We start from the raw sequence: 21382 nt of genomic DNA, 5'->3' as shown, positions 1-21382 counted from the left end.
AATTTTAATATATATACATATTTATATATTTGACGTCTACGTGTATATTTATGAAATTATTTATGTAATTATGTATGTGGACATATGTATATTTCGTATTATTTTTATTTATTTATTTATACATAGATATATATATCATTACATTCTAAGTGTATTTTGATATAAATATATATATATCAATATCAAAATACTGTTAGAATAAAATTGCATATGTATATATAATTTTTTTTTAATTATTAAAAATTATATTTATTTTTTGTTATTTATTTTTATTAACATATTATTTGTATTTTATAATAATATATATATACCATATATATAGCAATTATATATATTGTATATATTCGTGTGTAATTTAAATATAAGTGTATTTTTATATTAATATACGTATATATAAATATAAAAATACACTTAATATGACATTATATATATGATACATATACATATATTATATATAGATATAATACATGTATATATATCATATATATATATACACATATTATTATTATTTTTTTTACACTGATTTTACACTTTTTTTTTTTAACTTTATTTTTTGGATTTTTCACTTGCAGGGAGACTGCCTGTCAGCACAGACAGTCCCCCTGCAGGCAGATACACAGACACCTATTGCGGTCATGTGATCGAGTGATCACATGGCCGCAGGGTCCTGATCTGCCGAGGGGGGACTGCCCGGGCAGACAGGCAACCCCCCTGGACCGGGTGGAGCACTGATCGCCGCCGTGGGACCGACGGCGATCAGGTAAGTAGCCCCAGACCGTTATGACGGTTCAGGACCGTCAGCGGTCCAAACGCATGTTTTACCGCTGACGGTCCTGAACCGTCAGCGGTCCTGAAAGGGTTAAATTGTTATTATTAAGGTAATGATTATTTTTCTCCTTCCTAATGTGACAGAGTCTATGGGAGGGTAATAGAAGGAAGGTATCTAGGACCCAGAATCCTCCATAGTCTATACTCATTCACCTGCCCAATTAGCAACTGCTGAGGCTTTAATTAGCAGGTCTCAGAGCAGAAAGAGTCAGATACAATCTGACCTGCAGAGAGAGAGCAGGTCTGTGCAGAGCAGCATCTAAACAATGTGCTAAAGGTTGGTGAAACCAATGCTTATTTTGATTTGTGTAGTTTATTACCCTGGTGAGTAAGGGACATTTCTTTATGTTTAGTTAGTGCTCAAATTTGAGCTAGGATTTATTTTGTAGATTTTCCTTTCTGTTGTGCTGCAGTTTTTGAACAAACTGATTGCTGTATGGATTTTGTGCACGCTATAAATAAACCACACCATTTTTGCACCAGAGACTGTTGTTCTATGCCTGTTACCCTAGAGGACTGTGTTGCTTTGCCCATAAAGGTCACAAGATGGTGTGAGAATGCGGGCATTTAAAGCACATTTATACGGTCTGTGGGTATAGAGGCCTAAGGTACTGCGACTCTGCAAACTGAGACTGGTTGTTTGAAACAGAGGCCTGCAGGTGTGGTGTGTGTGGTATTTACCAAGTGGCTGAAAAAAAAAAAACAACAACAAGCAAGATGGAAGAGTTAGTAAAAGCCTTGGTACAGGCCACTACTACCCAGCAAGACACAAACCGTGTAACAGCGGCGCAGATCAATAGCCTCATGGAGACACAGCGACAGGCTGTTGCGGTTCAACAGGAGACAAACCGCTTATTGGCCACACAAATAGACTGCATTATGGAAGCTCAGCGGGAAGACAGAGACAAACTAACAAGTGCTTTGCAACAAACCATGCTGTCAAGTGTAACTACCCCTACTATGGATAGGGGGCGCCGGATTAGAGTTACTGACTTTTTACATAAAGTGAGTGAGGTTGATGACATGGAGGCTTACCTGACAACCTTTGAAAGGATTGCTACCCAAGAAGGATGGCCTGCAGGTCAGTGGGCAGGATTATTAGCCCCTTGCCTCAGTGGAGAATCACAGAAAGCGTATGATGATTTGCCTCTCAGCCAAGCACAAGACTATGACCGATTGAAAGCGGAAATACTAACACGGCTTGGAGTTACGCCTGCAGTGCGAGCCCAAAGATATAATGCTTGGGTTTATGATACCGAGAAACCTACTAGGTCACAAATGTATGACCTCTTGAGACTTGCCCAGAAGTGGCTACAGCCAGAAATCAACTCTGCTGCAGTAATCATTGAAAAGGTGGTTATGGATCGCTTCCTCAGGAGTCTGCCGATAGCACTACGGAAATGGGTCAGTCAAGCGGATCCAAAGGACCCTGAAGAAATGATGAACTTGACAGAGAGATACCGGTTTGCTAATGAAACTCAGAGTAAAGAACCTTACCTCAACGCCAAATTGCAAGGTAACAGGATACCTTCAAAGAAGTCTGGTGGGTTTAAAGAAACCGATGGGAAAAAAGATTCTGTACAGACCCATAGACAGACTGACTACCTGGAAAATTGGGTACCCAGGTTCCCAACCCGGCCACAAGGCCAGACTGAGAAAGAGATAAAGTGTTATAGATGTCAGGAGATTGGACATATTGCACGTAACTGTCCACAGACTGATGAACCTATGGAATGTAATTTGGGGAGGGGGGAGAAACATGGTGCAATGTTGGTATACACACAAATGTCTGCTTTAACAAGTACTGGTGGTATTAATCATGTCAAATCTGTAAATATGGAGGGGATGAGTGTGCAAGCACTCTTAGATTCTGGGAGTGAGGTTTCATTGGTAAAGAGATCTTTACTTCAGAGTGAGCAAGTTGATAAAATTCACGTGTTGGATATAATATGCATACATGGTGACACCCACACGTATCCCACGGCCGAGGTGGAATTTGCTACCGCGGTAGGGGTGATAAAACATAGAGTTGGGGTGGTACCATCATTGCCTTATGATGCTGTATTGGGGCGTGATTTTCCCCTCTTTCGGAAAATTTGGGAAGATACTGTAATAAAACAGGATAAACGTACAGAGGTAGAGGCAGAAACAGTGGGGTTAGAGAATGGATTCCCTTTTTCTACGATTGATTTGGAGCAATATAGTGAAAATGAACCCACTGTCGTATGTTTGGGTGAGGAAGGGGAACACAATGAAAGTGATTCCTCCCAAGTAGACAATCTAAGGGAAGAGGTGGAGTTCCATCATCTAGGTATTAGCTCAGGAAATTTTAGGGCTGCCCAATGGGAGGATCAAACATTGGTAGCTGCCCGTAACAATGTTCAGGTAGTGGAAGGTACTCCTGTTAACCCGGAAACCCAATTGTCCCTTCCCTATTTTGCAGAAAAAAATTATTTACTTTACCGAGTAGAGAGGAGGGGGGTTGAAGAGGTTGAGCAATTACTGGTACCTCAATCCCACAGAAACCTAGTCTTAAAACTAGCTCACAGCCATGTATTGGGGGGGCATCTTGGGATTGAAAAAAACAGGGAGAGAGTACTAAGGAGATTTTACTGGCCAGGAATTTACTCTGCTATAGAGCGATTTTGCAAGTCATGCCCAGAATGCCAAAGAAAAGCTCCATTCCAAACTTTCCGTAATCCCCTCATTCCTCTTCCCATTATAGAAGTCCCATTTGAAAGAATTGCTATGGACCTGGTTGGTCCTTTACTTAAATCCGCTAGGGGGCACCAATATATATTGGTAGTACTAGATTATGCTACCCGGTATCCCGAAGCTATACCTTTAAGAAATACCTCAGCTAAAACCATTTCCAGAGAGTTAATGTTTATGTTCAGCCGGGTTGGACTACCTAGAGAAGTACTTACAGACCAAGGTACTCCTTTCATGTCACGAGTGATGAAAGAGCTTTGTAACTTATTGAAGATTAGTCAATTGAAAACTTCAGTGTATCACCCACAAACTGATGGGTTAGTGGAAAGATTTAATAAAACATTTAAAAGCAATGCTCCGTAAGGTAATTGATAAAGATGGTAAGAATTGGGATCGTTTGCTCCCATATCTAATGTTTGCTATCAGAGAAGTCCCCCAAGCTTCCACAGGGTTCTCACCTTTTGAATTATTATATGGCAGACATCCTAGAGGTCTCCTTGATGTTGCGAAGGAAACATGGGAACAGGAACACACGCCTCATAGGAGTGTTATTGAACATGTGGCACAAATGCAGGATCGCATTGAGGCCATAATGCCAATTGTCAGGGAAAATATGGAGAGAGCTCAGGAAGCCCAGAAAGCTAGTTATAACAGGAATGCTAGACTTAGGGTCTTTCAACCTGGAGACAGGGTTATGGTACTAATCCCCACAGTAGAAAGTAAATTCCTGGCAAACTGGCATGGCCCATACGAGATCATTGAACGAGTCAATGAGGTTAATTATAAGGTGAGACAACCTGGTAGAAGAAAGCCCGAACAAATATACCACATAAATTTACTTAAACCCTGGACAGACAGAGAGGCCTTGATGGCCATGACAGATAAAGTTCCTCTGACCAAAGTAGACAAAGTACCAGAGGTTAACATTGCTGACACTCTAGCACCTCATCAGAGAAATGAGGTCCGAGAGTTTGTTCTTAGAAATCGGGATGTGTTTGCTCCAGTACCCGGAAAGACTCATGTTATTAAACATGACATAATTACGGAACCTGGAAAAAGGGTTAACTTAAAACCCTACCGAATCCCAGAGGCCAGAAAAGAAGCCATCAAAGCAGAGGTCCGAAAGATGCTTGAGCTAGGGGTTATCGAGGAATCACAAAGTGAATGGAGTAATCCTATAGTGTTGGTACCCAAGCCAAATGGAGAAATCAGATTCTGTAATGATTTCAGAAAATTAAATGAGATATCTAAATTTGACGCTTATCCCATGCCTAGGGTTGATGACCTAATAGAGAGATTAGGATGGTCCAGATATCTGACTACATTAGATCTGACTAAAGGTTACTGGCAAGTTCCCTTAACGGAGCGGGCCAAAGGAAAAAACAGCTTTTTCCACACCAGATGGTTTATTTCACTATAGAGTCTTACCTTTTGGGTTGCATGGTGCACCTGCCACCTTCCAAAGAATGATGGATAGAATCCTTAGGCCCCATAGTGAATACGCGGCTGCCTACCTTGACGATGTGGTTATACACAGTACAGATTGGGAAACACACCTTCCCCGAGTTCAGGCAGTAATAAAGTCTATACGAGATGCAGGTCTAACTGCCAATCCATCCAAAGTATTTGGGCTACACTATTGGGAGGGGTCTCCTGAAACCACAGAAAAGTAAGGTAGATGCTATTGTGGATTGGCCACGTCCTGTGACAAAGAAACAAGTTCGGGCATTTCTGGGCTTAGTGGGCTACTACCGTAGATTCATACCTAACTTTGCTACGATCGCAAACCCGTTGACAGAACTAACTAAGGCAAAAGGCCCAGTTATGATTAAGTGGACTCCCGAGGTAGAGAAGGCATTTAGTACCCTGAAGGAGGTTTTGTGTGCTGACCCAATTTTGGTTGCCCCTGACTTTACAAAAGAATTTGTGGTACAGACAGATGCGTCTGATGTGGGCCTAGGAGCGGTTCTATCTCAGGTACACAGGGGAGAAGAACATCCCATTATGTACCTGAGCAAGAAGCTGAATCCCCATGAACAGAGATACTCAGTGGTTGAGAAAGAATGCTTAGCCATAAAATGGGCACTGGAAACACTTAAGTTTTATCTGTTGGAGAGAAGGTTCAAACTTGTCACAGATCATGCGCCATTGACGTGGATGAGACATAACAAGCAAACAAATGCCAGAGTAACTAGGTGGTTCCTTAGTCTTCAGCCATATAACTTCTCTATGGAGCATAGAGCTGGTAAAGACCAGGGGAATGCAGATGGTTTATCCAGAGTCCATTGTTCGTTGTCAAAGGTCGCTACGACCGATGGGTCTAAGCTGGCGGGGGGGATATGTGACAGAGTCTATGGGAGGGTCATAGAAGGAAGGTATCTAGGACCCAGAATCCTCCATAGTCTATACTCATTCACCTGCCCAATTAGCAACTGCTGAGGCTTTAATTAGCAGGTCTCAGAGCAGAAAGAGTCAGATACAATCTGACCTGCAGAGAGAGAGCAGGTCTGTGCAGAGCAGCATCTAAACAATGTGCTAAAGGTTGGTGAAACCAATGCTTATTTTGATTTGTGTAGTTTATTACCCTGGTGAGTAAGGGACATTTCTTTATGTTTAGTTAGTGCTCAAATTTGAGCTAGGATTTATTTTGTAGATTTTCCTTTCTGTTGTGCTGCAGTTTTTGAACAAACTGATTGCTGTATGGATTTTGTGCACGCTATAAATAAACCACACAATTTTTGCACCAGAGACTGTTGTTCTATGCCTGTTACCCTAGAGGACTGTGTTGCTTTGCCCATAAAGGTCACACTACGTACAACAGAAAAGTTGTCCAAATATGAATGATTAACCTATTAAACTGGGGATAAAAAAAAACTAATATGAAATGTTGTTATTCTAAAAATCTTCATCTACTTGCATATTAAAGTTATACCAGGAAGAATTAGTCTTTATGTAGAAAACTATGATTTAAATCAAGCCTTTCTGACTAGTGATTTAAATCGTGATTTAAATCAGTTTGATTTAACTTAAATCCACCCTGCTGGGATAGCATTAGTGGGGGGTTCGTATAGGGTTAGCATTACCTATCGAAAATGTATTTAGATTCTAAATATATGAGGTATTTATCATTCAGGTCTGATTTATGATTCTATTACAGTTCTTTTCATTTGGATGCACTAGATGTGTTTACAAGCTAGATTTTTATAAGCAAAAGTGTGAAGAAAATTGGATTCCCCCCCATTTTCAACTTTTTTTTTGTCAATCACTTTTTATTGAGGCATAAATGTATTATACATTACAAACAGAATTAAGGCGTAGCATCAATTCTGATACACAACAGGTCCCAAAGATTATGAATACCTAATTTTATATTTAAACGGACGATTAAGTTGTCTCAAAGGCAAGATGGATAAAATCAAAAAAATAAACAACAAATAAACAAATAAACATAGAGACTGTACAAAACTTGTTCTCCCTAAAAAAAAAAATATTTTTGACCACAGCACATATGGTATAATATCTGCACATTTCAGGGAAACGGTTAAAATTATCTGTATGTGTGATGCTACCGTGTTTCTCCGAAAATAAGACCGGGTCTTATATTAATTTTAGTCACACAAAACACACAAGGGCTTATTTTCAGGGTAGGGCTTATTTATTTACGGTACCGGTATGTACATTGAACCCCCCTTTAATTAATCCACCCCCCTTTAATTAATCCACCCCCTCTAATTAATCCACCCCCCCTTTAATAAATCCAACCCCCCTAATTAATCCACCCCCCCTTTAATTAATCCACCCCCCTCTTTAATAAATCCATCCCCTCTAATTAATCCACCCCCTCTAATTAATCCACACCCCCCTCTAATCCACACACCCCATCTAATTAATCCACACCCCCCCTCTAATTAACCCACCCCCCCTCTAATTAATCCACACACACCCTCTAATTAATCCACCCCCCCTTTAATTAATCCACCCCCCCTTTAATTAATCCACCACCCCTTTAATTAATCCACCCTCCCTTTAATTAATTCACCCCCCCTTTAATTAATTCACCCCCCCTTTAATTAATTCACCCCCCCTTTAATTAATTCACCCCCCCTTTAATTAATTCACCCCCCTTTTAAGTAATTCACCCCCCCTTTAATTAATTCACCCCCCCCCCCCTTTAATTAATTAAGTCCCAGACATAAAATACCGGTATCTACTCACAGTTCAAAGAGTCCGACCACTGGGTGCCTCACCGCCCGGAATGGATCCTTCCGCTGAAGATCCGTGAAGGCAGACTGACGGCGCTGCGCACGTCGTCATCACGCTGCGCGATGCCGCGGCCCGCAACGCTCCTCCCCCTCCTCATAGAAGAAGGAAGTCCCGCCGGGCCGCAAAGGTAAAATGCCTAGGTCTTATTTTCGGGGTAGGGCTTATATTGCAGCCCACCCCGAAAATTCGGCTAGGGCTTATTTTCGGGGTAGGTCCTATTTTCGGGGAAACACGGTATGGCAGATTATAGTGTAAAAGGAAAATGGTAAACTTATTTTTGCTAGGTTGAGGCATATACTACAAGAAGTATGTCTTTATATGTCCTCTAGCTGTAAGAGACAGCTAGAGATATTTATATATATATATATATATAGAGAGAGAGAGAGAGAGAGAGAGAGATTTATGATCCACAGGGTAGTCTATCACAGTATGCCAGAAACATAAAGGAAAAAAAATGTATTATGAAGAAAATGCACTAGTAGTAGTTGATATCTGTCTAAATTGGGGTTAAACACCCCATGGCTTAGGCAGTCAGGAGGTCAGTCGCATATGGGTTCTGGCGAAACAGAGTATAAGCTGAGCAATACACACCTGATGGTATGGGGAAGAAAACCAAAACGCTTAAAGGCCTAACGGTGAGGGCAGTGTTGCTACCCAGCCAGACCACAGCTCCTCTACCTCCTTGTTCAAGCAGTGCTGATCCACCTGCAGCCCTTTTCCAATTAGGGTCAGCTGCACCTAATTAGCAGGCTGTAAAAGCCAGCCCTGCCTGAGACCTAGTATCTGGTCATTTTGTCTGTTTGGTGTTTCCTGACGGATCTTTGCTACACTACTGACTGATTTCCTGGACTCTGACCTCTGCCTGCTTTACCGACTATGTTACTCCGCTGCCAGCCCGGACTGCTGCTTCTCGTCTGACCCTGCCTTTGTTTTGGGATTTTGTCTCCTCCTTGTGCCATCTCCTGCAAATGGGCTCCAACTCCTGGTAAACTGTTCCATAAGTCCCCAGGCGACTGTTACATAATGACCAGATCAACTACCATGGAGCCCGCGGAGATGATGAATGTCCTGAGTACCCTCACACAGCAAGTGACCCTCCTGTTCCAAACCGTAAGTGAATTGCAGCGTTATTTTGCTGAGTTAAAGGGGAACACACACCATGCTCCTGAACCTGATATTGCATTACCTGACAAGTTCACTGGGAAAAGGACTGAACTGTGATCATTTATCACAGTCTGCAAACTGCTCTTCACTTTAAAACCATGCAAACACCCCAATGATTATGTGAAGGTTCGCACTACTATTGCCCTGCTGTCGGGTAAACCCCAAACCTGGGCACACCAACTCCTGCACTCAAACAGTCCAATACTGGACTCATGGGACTCCTTTGCTGCAGCAATGCGTATATTATACAATGACACCCTGAGACCCTCTGCTGCACGCACTGCCCTCCGTTCCCTCCGGCAAGAGAGAAGACCAGTCACGGCACAGCTGTAACCCTACAGACAGCAAGGCGTGGCTGCCCCTTTTCCAATTAGGGTCAGCTGCACCTAATTAGCAGGCTGTTAAAGCCAGCCCTGCCTGAGACCTAGTATCTGGTCATTTTGTCTGTTTGGTGTTTCCTGCCGGATCTTTGCTACACTACTGACTGATTTCCTGGACTCTGACCTCTGCCTGCTTTACCGACTACGTTACTCCGCTGCCAGCCCTGACTTCTGCTTCTCGACTGACCCTGCCTTTGGATTACCCCTTTATCTGTACTGTGTTTTTGGATTTTGTCTCCTCCTTGTGCCATCTCCTGCAAATGGGCTCCAACTCCTGGTAAACTGTTCCATAAGTCCCCAGGTGACTGTTACACCCGATGCCATTCCTAAATCGGGGAATACTCAACAGATCGTTGCCGACCGCAATACCTCAGCCACCAAGGGTGACATTTTGGATTTGATGAAGAATATGAGGAGGATACTTCGGCCATAGCCTAAAGACAGATGGCCGCTGCCGAACAATAAGCACCACTTCAAGCAGACACTGTCCTATCAACTGAATGCCCTGGATGACAACTGCAGATGCAATGCTGTCAAGATCTGGGGCATAGCTGATGAGAGATTTGATGGTAGCTGCACGTCCTTCCAGTCCTTCAAAGTGGATTGCGAGGTGTTCTTTTCCTTGAAGCCTCGGACAAATGCCACAGATTCCATCATGGTCCAAGTGGCTATCAACCTGTTGTCTGGATGGATCAACAAATGGGCTCACCAGATGTAGCAGGCGAAGAGTCCTGTCCTTGGCACTTGGGAATCCTTCACTACTGTGATGGACTCGCAGTGCAAGAACACTGTGACAAAGCCTGCTCCACGTCCCAGAAGATCCCAGGTTCCCAGAAACAGGGAGACCTTGTACCAACGCCATGCCTCCTTGTTGCCTCTTTATGATCCGGTTCCAAGGGAGACTCCAATGAACAAAGAGGAACCTATGGAGATCGGGGTCATCCGCACCAGGTTGTCTTCAGAGGAAAGAGATAGAAGGAGAGGCTGGGGTCTTAGTTTATACTGTGGAGAAAAAGGGCATTTTATCTCCCTCTGCCCTACTCGTCCATATGGGCCTCAGGCTCTCCGTTTGGGCACTGTCCAGATCTACCCGGTCAGCAATGCACCTCTGTCTGTGAATTGCCAGCACTGTTGTCATACCAGTTCACATTGATCTATGGCCAAAAATACTCCGACTATGGTAATTGACACTGTCAATGTCCTTGAGGAACCTGCTACTGAGACCTTTGTGATACCTCTACCTCTACAAGCGGCTGCACCACCTCCTTTAAATACTCTAGTTCTAGGTAGTACCAACACGACTTCCAGCATGTTTAAAGAAGAATTACCGCCAGATTGAACCTCGAATGGTACTGTAGTCTGCAAAAAGGACTTACAGGAGAGGTGGCAGGGGGGTTTATACTAACACTACATTGCGTAGAATCTGCCTGAGCAGCACATGTATCATAGGAACCATTTGTACTTACAGTATTAAGTACAAAAAAATAAAAGACTGGAAAACAGGAAAGAACCAATAACATAACATAATAAGTCCCTCTCCACCCTGGGAACAATTGCTGTCACCCTGGCGACAGTCTATGAATGGTTGGAAGGTGGTCTCAGCGTTGCTGGTATGTTGTCTGCTAAGCCCAGTGCTGCTAGAAAGGCTGAACCTTCTGTAGGTTCAGAAGCTTTATATGAGTTCCTGTCTTTAAGAACCAATATGGACCTGGGAGTGAACCATTAACATGCAAGTCCTGCAGTTTAAAATGTTTTGGCAATTGGATGCATAGATTTACACGAAAGTAACGTGGATCTGCTCAGGTCTTGGAAAAATGTGATATTACAAGTCTCACACCCATAAGGTGTCTTCCCCTTAAGTGCTTTCATCAAGCCTTGTCTTTTGGCTAGCATCTGACATAATAGAATAACATCATGTAAGGCGCTTGTGGGGATTTGTTAATCCTATATATGCCATCAAAAGAGAAGTGCTTAACTTGTCTTGTAGGTACCACTGATGAGATTAGTCGTCTAATATAGTGTGGATGTTCTTCTGAGGGAATAGATTCCAGTATGCAGCAGACACGAGAACTACAGTTTTTGAAAGCTGTTTTTAGATTTAACCCCAATAAAAAAAGTTTATCAGAGGTATATCTACTAAGCCATGATTCGTATTTACACAATGGAGTGTCCCTTTAAATGCCTATAGTGGTTGTCACTCTGACAGCCATTAGAGGTGTTTCCACAGAACTTACTTTTCCTGCAGAGCGGTAATGTTTACAGTGCAAGGTTTAAATTACTCTAGAGCCACTAGGTGTTTCAACAGAAATAGGAGTAAAATTCAGCTATTTCTATCAGAGGGTTACATAGAGTAAACTACCTCTTCACTCAGAGGGAGGGCAAGTCATCTAAATGGCTACACATTTGTATCCCTAATGTCAGCATGCCATTTCTTAACCTAGAGGCACACAGATCACATGACGCACCGATCCAGCGGACCGCCATCTCCCCAGTTCCTGCTTACACATTTGACCTCTCTGATGCTAGCAGCTGTGCTCAAATTCATTTTAATGATGCAATGCACACGCCCCGGAGTCATGACCTAACTGGTGCTGATTTGCGTCACATTCACATCCATCTTAAGTTTTGGGGGTGTGGTTACCATAATAACAGCCACAGCCTATAAAAATTTTATTTGCCAAGAGCACAGTGCCCTGTTGTGGATCTTTAGTGTCCCAATAGCACATTTATATTATTCTCGTTTATTCTGTTTTTTGACTTCCCTGACTATTCTGATTTCAGACATCCATGACTGTCTCTAATATACCTGCTTACTGGTTTCCCTTTGACATTGGCTTGTTTTGACCTTCCTATCTGTTATCCTAGTATGCTTGTTTAACCCCTTAAGGACACATGACATGTGTGACATGTCATGTTTCCCTTTTATTCCAGAAGCACAGCCACTCTTAGGATCGGTATACCTGCCTAGGTTTCTCTGTTGAATGTATTTACTGCGTGTTGGGTTGTTTATAACCATGATACCTAACGATGTAGTGTTCCTTTAAAGCAAATTAATTTAGATAGCTAGGAAGAGATTCCGCATTAAAAATATACATTTTGCAACCTATATATTACTTTTAAAAGTGTTTATAGTAATGCTAACAATCACAATGTTATACCTACCACTGCTCTGCTGTTAAGTACATGTTTTCAGAGGAACATTGAATCTTATTATAAGCGAGGCCCAGATGTTGTAGTGTGGGAGGAGGGTTTGTACTCAGTTCCTTCAAGCTTGAAATCTGATTTGAACAGAGCTCCAGCACCTATTCAAAATGTAAAGGATTAATAAAAGGTGATTTACATTTCTCCATTTACTGCAACAATTTCTGCAGTAACAATTACAAAAATGTCAGATAATCACCTTTAATGTCCTTGGAAGATTAGATGAATGTACAGTTTTTATTTTATTGACACTTAAAACCAGTTCTTTTAAATTATGGAATCTGAGCAGGTGTTCATCCACGTCACTCACCTGTAGAAGAGTAAAAAATGGCAATAATCAAGAATGAGGAAAAAAAATTAACTTCTATAAACTTGTGTTAAAATTCTTGAAAGCCAAATGTGTACAGTGGTTAAAAAGCTGATTTATTGCACAAACAAGTTCAAAGCACAATAAGGGATAGACCTATTGATACTGTACAGTGCTGCGGAATTTGTTGGCACTTTATAAATAATAATAATAATAAACCCGAAGTAGTGAATATTAAAAGTAGCAGTGATTTAACTCATCTCCTTCTTGCCCAACTTTATGTATAAATTAGTTGGACCCAGCCGCAAACCATGTGTACAAAGCTTGTAGAAGCCTAGCCTAAACACTTTGTATTCGGGTAGAAATAGTTTTCGCAATAAAAATTACATTAGAGGGAAAATGCCTTTAACCCCTTAAGGACCAAACTTCCTGAATAAAAGGGAATCATGACATGTCACACATGTCATGTGTCCTTAAGGGGTTAAAGGGACACTATAGTCATCAGAACAACTACAGCTTAATGTAGTTATTCTGGTGAGTCTAATAGCTCCCTTCAGGCATTTTCATGTAAACACTGCCAGTGTTTACATTGCCCCTAGGGACACCTCCAAGTGGCCACTCCTCAGATGGCCACTGGAGGGGCTTCCTGGCTCAGGGCTGCACAGTAAGCAGCCCTGCCGTTCAGCATCCCCACGCTCTGCAGGGAGACGCTGAATTTTCCTCATAGAGATTCATTGACTCAATGCATCTCTATGAGGAGGTCCTGATGGGCCAAAATGGCATTTGGCCCCGCCACCGTGCCGATTTTAGCCAATCCAATGCTTTCCCTACTAGATGCTCCTAGTGCTTCCCGAGGGCTCAAAGCGCTCTGCCAGACACCACAGCCACCGCAGACCCCATGAACCACCGTAGCTTGGTTGGGGTCTTGCCGTCTCCTACCCACCCTGGACCTACGACAAGGCTCCAGGTTCCAGTAGGTGAACCTCTCCTCCAAGAGAGCAAAGCAGGAACAAGCTCTTAAAAGAGCTTAGAAGTGATTAGCCAAGGGAGCATGCAGAGCATAGCAATCCCATGTAGTGATATAGCAATTCCCCCAATAAGAGACAAGACTCTAGATTGAGGGTTAAGCATGAACAAGAAAAGCTCTTACAAGAGCTTACCCTGGGGAGTATAGTGTGATTATAGCAATCCCCAGAGTGTAGTTATCCTATCCCCCAAGCATGAGCCAAGGCTTCAAGAAAGGAAGGGTCAAGCAGGTCTAGGGTTTAATGACACATACTCTGCTTTTATGCAATTCTCCAATGCAAGGGAGACACCCACAGGCAATTAAGAATTATCCAATCCACAACTGGTTACATCCCACACATCCCCTCCCCTTAGCCTGAGAGATAACATAATTAACCGTACACACATTTTACACACTTTCTATACTTTTAACATTATACATAGGGAACAAACATATCCAGAAATCATTCGTTCAGCCGGATTAGCTGGAAGTCATATTTTGACCGACCGCACGCACGCACGCACATTTTAATGCCCAAAACAGTTCCAGAGAATCAGGCTGTGCGGCCGGTCTATTTACCATGTTAAATATAGTTCAAATAGGCGAACGGCAACCGTTCGAATTGTCGAACGGCGTGCATTCGAATTGTCGAATGAGTTAGTTCCAGGGAAGGTAAAACTTCAGCTAAATTAAAATGGCCACCGCCAGGGCCGGACTGGGAAAAAAATTCGGCCCGGGCATTTTTCAATCACAGCGGCCCCCTGAGAAAGGGGCGGGGCCAGAGAGGGTATGTTTTGTCATCACTAATGACAAGCACACCCCCTCTCAAAGTGAGCATATTAGTGCAATGCGCAGAGCCCCGCTGAGGAGCTCTAGCATTAGAAAAAGGCCCTGTATTTGTTCTGCACAGTGCAAGCAAATTTAATAACAAGCTTGCGCTGTGTTTGCTTTTAACTTGTCTCTGGTGTCTCCATAAGTGGGATACCAGAGGACAAAAGGGCCAGAAAAGCGTATGGTGCATGTGTTTGGAGCCTGCTTGTGGGATTGCGTGTGTGTTGAGTAAGTTGATTGTGGTGTGGTATTGTGTAAATAGGTCAATTTAATTTGTGTTTGTGGTGTAATATGTGGGGCTAGGGGCTGTAGCGAGTGTTTATAGGGGGCATAGTGTGTATAGGGGATGTAGCGAGTGTGTGCATACGGGCTGTAGTGTGTGTAGGGGTTGTAAAGAGTGTGTGTTTAGAGAATGTAGTATGTGTTTGCTTACAAGGAATGTAGTGTGTGCATAGGGGATCCAGAGTTTGTATGTCAGGAATGTAGTGTGTGTGTAGGGGATCTTGTGTGTATAGGAGATTGTGTGTGTGTTTGTATAGAGGATTCAGAGTGTAAATAGGGTAAGGGATCTAGCATGCATCTGGAGCGTAATGTGTGTAGTGGTGCTGTAGTATATAATATTGTAAAGCGCTACAGAATCTGTTGGTGCTATATAAATGGCAATAATAATAATATTATGCATGCTGCACCCTTCACACATACGCACAGCACACCCAACACACTGCACCCTTCACACAAACAATACGTCCAAACACATATATATATATTGCAGTGTGTTGGGTGTGCTGTGTGTGTGTGTGAGGATTGTAGTGTGTGTGTAAGAGGGGTGCTGTGTGTGTGTGTGTGAGGGTGTTCTTATCTACTGTCACATTCTATGTTTCTATTTTTTTTGTCTGTTAACTTACTGAGTGTTATTTTATATATTATACATACGTGTGTGTGTTGTATATGTTTGAGAGTGTGCTGTGTGTGAGTGTGTTGTGTGACTGAAGGTGATGTGTGTGACTGAAGGTGATGTGTGTGTCTGAGGGTGCTGTGTGAGTGAAGGTGCTGTGTGTGTCTGAGGGTGCTGTGTGTGTGTGTGTGTGTCTGAGGGTGCTGTGTGTGTGTCTGAGGGTGCTGTGTGTGTGTCTGAGGGTGCTGTGTGTGTGTCTGAGGGTGCTGTGTGTGGTGTCTGAGGGTGCTGTGTGTGGTGTCTGAGGGTGCTGTGTGTGCTGTCTGAGGGTGCTGTGTGTGCTGTCTGAGGGTTGTGTGTGTGTCTGAGGGTGTGTGTGTGTGTGTCTGAGGGTGCTGTGTGTGTGTGTCTGAGGGTGTGTGTGTGTGTGTCTGAGGGTGTGTGTGTGTGTGTGTGTGTGTCTGAGGGTGCTGTGTGTGTGTGTGTCTGAGGGTGCTGTGTGTGTGTGTGTGTCTGAGGGTGCTGTGTGTGTGTGTGTGTCTGAGGGTGCTGTGTGTGTGTGTGTGTCTGAGGGTGCTGTGTGTGTGTGTCTGTGTGTGTGTGTGTGTCTGAGGGTGCTGTGTGTGTGTGTGTGTCTGAGGGTGCTGTGTGTGTGTGTGTGTGTGTGTGTGTCTAATGGTGATGTTAGTATGAGTGTGCTGTGTGTGAGTGCTCTTGGTGTGTGTGTATATAGCACAATTATTGAATAAATATGTTTTTTTTATTATTATTATTATTTATAAAAACTAAAATGATGTATCCCACCCCCTCCCTTCTTACCTTTAGCCTGGGAGGGGGTGGGAAGCCGGGTTTCCATAGGGGGGTGCCTGGTGTCATGGAGGGTGCCGTTCTGCCTGATCCCTGGTGGTCCAGTGGTGATCTTGCGAGATCTAAGCGTTGCCGCGGTAACCGCGGCAACGCTGAGACCTCGCGAGAGGACCCGGCGGAGCTGCTGGCTAGAGCTCCGCCGGTGTTCTCTCTTCCTGCCTGCCTCACTCCCCAGCACCGGCCGCCTGTAACAGTGCCTGTGGCCCGGTGAGGGAGATCTTTGATCTCCCCACCGGCCCATGGAGGCACAGAGCAGGGCCGGCGCTCAGATAGCGCTGGCCCTGCAGGGGCCGGCAGGGGAGATCCTGTGATCTCCCCTGCCGGCCTCGGCCCCACGGCCATCGCGGCCCACCGGGCATTTGCCCGGTATGCCCGATGGCCAGTCCGGGCCTGGCCACCGCCACGTGTTCGAACTTCGACTACTTCGGCACCTCGGGTGAATCCGAAGTGCCATAGTAAAGATTGTAGAATTGTGCCTCTTCCATTTAAAGGACAGTCTTTTAAACACCAATAAGTCCAAATAGTGTTTTTAACTGGCAAAATCTCCCAGGGACCATAGTCACATGGCAGGAGGCTGGCAATTAGTCATCTCCAGGCACAAGTGGCGAAGGGCACTTTGTCACATTAACTAAAGTGTTATTTTTTTTAAAGATCAAAATAGCCATAATGAAAACATGGCTGACTTTGAGAAGTTTTGTAATCTATTTATTTTCTCCTAAAATTGTAATTTAACTTTGATTTCTTTACAATCCACGCTGAGATTAGTAGTGGTGCCTACATTCAAGATGCTTTAGGATAAATCTTTTTTCACTATTCACTACCTACCCATAAGCCATGACCCTACTTTTTTTTTTATTTATATATATATATATATATATATATATATATATATATTCTTTATTTTTGCTGTCCATATTGTTAGACATGCTTGTCATGCCCCAAAAGCAGTTAACAAGCAGGAGGGCTTACAAAGCAGAAACACACTGAGGACATTTGATAAGAATTGCACATTTTTTAAAGGGTTAAATATTCATGAGTTAACCATTGCATGAGTAAGCTACGCTGCGGTCCGGCTGGTAAGTGTCGCTATGCCGCCGTGGAGGTGCTACGGGCTAGATCTGAGGGATGGAGCGATAATGTGCACCATGTGCTGGTCGTCCGGACAGGCCCGAGGGATTGTCTGCTGGGCCAGTTAGCTGGTTCTGTGCCGCGTGTGCCGGCTTGCAGCCTCTCCAACCTCTTCGCCGTGTGTGGGCTCAAGGACCACGATAACTTTGGTCAGGCGTATAAACGGAGGTGGTGTGTCACTGTGTTCCCGCCGATCGGGCTGCCCCAAACAGGTATGTAAAGCCTGCCGAGGATTCTGGAGGTGACAGTGAGAGCTGGCAGTGTCATGATTGCCGCCATTTTAGATGTGGCTTGTTGTTTGAGCTGCTTTTTGGCAGTACGTCGGGGCCTTGTGATCTCCGTTGCGGCAGGGGTCGCAGGGTGTGGGACGGGATCACCCCCGCCGGCCCAGAGCGGGGGGACAGGGCCCAGTTCGCCCAGCTGAGGGAGTCCGGCTGGATACCATCGGGCGGGAAAGCGTCCGTCCGCCTCACTCACCGCCCGAGTAGGCCTCATCCAGAAGGAACGATGTATATCTCTCCGAGGGACTAAAACATTAATTGCAAGCCTCTTCCCGGGTCCAGTGCTTCCTCATGTGCCGGCCCACCGCGTAAGGTCGTCTGATAGGTTCAAGAGTTCTTTTTTTAAAGCTTAAACGTTGGAAAGTTGATGGAGCTGTTGTTCCATGCGACCGGCCAGCATGGCGGTCAGGTCCCGCCCCCTGACCCTACCTTTTTAAACTGCAAACTCAAGCACATTTAACAACTTGCACACACATATTAAATAACTGCAGGTCTAGTTCGCTGTCAACTTTTACATCTTCAAAATGTGCAGAAAAAAGCTGTTACTTCACATTTCTTAAAATGTAATAAGAATGATAAGGATAATGATTATGATAAGTAGATAAATTAAAGTAAAGTGCATTAGATGAGTCCTATACATTATAAGGGGGGGTTGTATTTTTTTTCAAGGAAACCCAGATGAAAGTTTTCCTCATTTGCTACTAGCATGTTAATCAACTCACCTCTTTATCTACGACCCTCAGTGATGTAAAGTATGAATAGACAAACTGGTCAGTGATGTTTTCAGGACATTTTATGGCCAACAGTCTCAGATGATGGATCTCAGGACTACAACCATCCTCCAACTTCCAGGGAGAGCAATCACAGGTTACAAGATCATTCAAGTCATCCAGACTTTCACGTTGTGGGTCGTTTCCCATTTCCAATAGTGGGTCAACTGAGATAGACTTGCCATTTTTCAAATAGGAATGTGCCTAGAAAGTAATAAAAAAAAGTTTCAATACTAACATGTGCAGACAAGACAACATTAAAATAGGAAGAGACAAATTCCTGGAACATTTTACATTATATCTTTCTATGGAATTCAAGAGGAGAAATGGCATCCACATGTAATGGTGGGAGCAGAAGAAGGAATTAAGCAGTACAAGGGTGACCTTCACATAAATATAACTACATTTAGCTTCATCCCTAGAATGAAGCACATGAAAATGGGGATATCAACTTCAGGGGTCTCTGCAAAAACAGACCCCCAAATGTGACAAAGCACGTGGAGGAATAGCTATTATAACTCACTACACTATATACTTAGTTATACTTATTCAGCTATTTTGGAATGTATATTATTGAATATCTTTGTATAATCTGTATGTGAACCATATCGATCATGTTTTTTTTTTTTTTTAACAATCTTTATCTGAAAGATATTTACATAATACAATAGTAAGAACAGTATTACAGATTGCTACCTCAAGTACCCAAAATATTAAAGACACGGTCTACAACGGTCTACAAGCACAGAGGAGTCAGAAGAATGGATTAAGAGAATAACTAGTAAACAACTTTGGACAGGGAAGACTTTCCACCAACCAATGGTAAATGGGCTAGTGTAAAAAACATCTAGAAATTTTATTTATTTATTTTTTCCCACTTATTTTCCCTCCATACCAGCTGCAGTACTAGCCTCTGTAGCCAATGAAGATTCATGTGTTTTTCCCCCCATTTTGTTTTAATCATGTTTTTTAATATTGATATTACAGACATTTCATTTGCACATTTTGTATGATTAATTTGTCTTAGACCACCCTATTATCTGATGCCGTTCATTATCTATGCAAATTTGATGTCTGATGGAAGGATTTCTGATTGATGTCTGATATTAAGAAAGCCTGCTAAAAACGATGATTAATTATTGCCTTTAAGATTGTGCTCCCATTAAGTAGTTTAAAATGGGGAAACAATCGTAAAGGTACATTTGTTTAATGATATACAGTATTGTCTTTGTATTAGTTTTTTCTTACCATTACACTGCTAATATAAATCACATTTTCATAATGAGAAAAATATTTTTCTGCATATTTTAAGAGTTACAAATCCTTTTAACAATTCTGACAAGGTTTCATTAATACTGGGCAAATCAATATCTTGATGAAAAATGCCATATGACATATTAATTTGTGCAATGCATTAAAACACATTCTTTGTAAGTATCAGCATTCAAACAACTACATTACTGAACCCCTATATTTGTGTAATGAATTCCTCTAATACATGTACATAGAAACACTAAGTAAGTGTGAGTAATTACCCAGCTCCCAGGGCCACATGGGAAGGATCTCAAGCACAAAGTTTGCAGCTGGTCTTTCAAAGCTGCAGACACAGAGATACCCGACATTTTGATCATCAGAACTTATCTTTGATACATAGTTTTGCTGTGGAACTACAATCCACGCGCGTTGGAGTCTGGGTAAATCACGAACTTACAGGTTGATGCGTCCTGTTGCCTAGTAACATAAATGCAAATCTATTCAAAGCTTCTTTTCCTGTTCAAGGGCGGCCCGCCCAATGCTGGTTACAGACGTGCGATTGTAATTGTCGTTTCCACAAGTGACTTTATAAGCAAAAGGTCACAGTATGACTCAGAGGCTGAATATTTAGGCACACAGCTTTGCTTTTAGGAATTAATTATTCAAGTATTTCTACTCACATTTTTATTCAAATTCCAAAATTTTAGGTTTTCTAATCAGAGCACACAGCTTAGGTGACAGGACAAAACGAATGAACGGAGTTATGTGTCCTGACTTCAATATAAATATACATTTCTGAAACACTGCTAGAAGCTATAACATATTTTGCATGTCATGATAAATATGTAAATCAGTTACACAACAACGTTGTTGATGATTTAGTGACAATATCCAGGTATTAATATTCCTAATGCCATAATTATAAAAAGAAAACTATATAATTTGAGAAAGCAAACTATGTTATATTTAGGGATAGATAAAAGTAAAATTATGCATATTAGATTTTATTTTTCCTGTTATTTGTTAAAGTGCGCTGTGGTTATCGTGGCAGGAGTGCACATAGTAGTGTAAGTAGTCAAACCATTTGCTAAAAGGCTGCAGAGGCAGAGAGGCAGGGGCCAGTGCCCAATGAACCCCAGGAAAGAAGAGCTTTTAGCAAACTGTTGCATTCAGTGAATGCCAGGGTACTCCTAGCACCATAACCACTTCAGCAGGCTGTAGTTGGCATGTTCTTTGTGGTGTATTTGTAAGCCATGAACATGAGGGCTCAAAAAAAAGTCCCAAGATACTAGGTTAGTAGTTACTCTCACTGGTGTGTGAACAGATTAGAATTGTGTTTTTAATTCCTGTTTTGCCCACAGCATAGAGTGTCAGTGGATTTGTTAAAGTGGGAATATATTTGGTGAAGCATTAGTGTTTAAATCTAGGGGTGTTTGTGTGGCATGCCAGTGTGTGTGAATGCAGTGTATTTGTGTGGAGAATCTGTGTGTGACAT

At 42.6% G+C, this 21382-nt stretch overlaps 1 protein-coding gene across 1 annotated transcript in view; it reads right to left on the bottom strand.

Moving 5' to 3' along the window:
* Positions 1-20303, bottom strand: part of LRRC43 (leucine rich repeat containing 43) — an 80255-nt gene extending 59952 nt beyond the window's left edge. Inside the window, exons 1-4 of the mRNA XM_063456992.1 lie at positions 20169-20303; positions 18586-18837; positions 12748-12858; positions 12510-12649 (exon numbers count right to left, since the gene is read on the bottom strand). Coding sequence (XP_063313062.1) covers positions 12510-12649; positions 12748-12858; positions 18586-18837; positions 20169-20264 — 599 coding nt within the window. The 5' untranslated portion in view covers positions 20265-20303. The remainder of the gene's footprint in view (positions 1-12509; positions 12650-12747; positions 12859-18585; positions 18838-20168) is intronic.
* Between the last annotated feature and the right edge of the window lie 1079 nt (positions 20304-21382).

This window comes from Pelobates fuscus, chromosome 5 (assembly GCF_036172605.1).
Source record: "Pelobates fuscus isolate aPelFus1 chromosome 5, aPelFus1.pri, whole genome shotgun sequence".
Taxonomy (NCBI): domain Eukaryota; kingdom Metazoa; phylum Chordata; class Amphibia; order Anura; family Pelobatidae; genus Pelobates; species Pelobates fuscus.
This window is presented reverse-complemented; position numbering and strand designations above follow the sequence as displayed.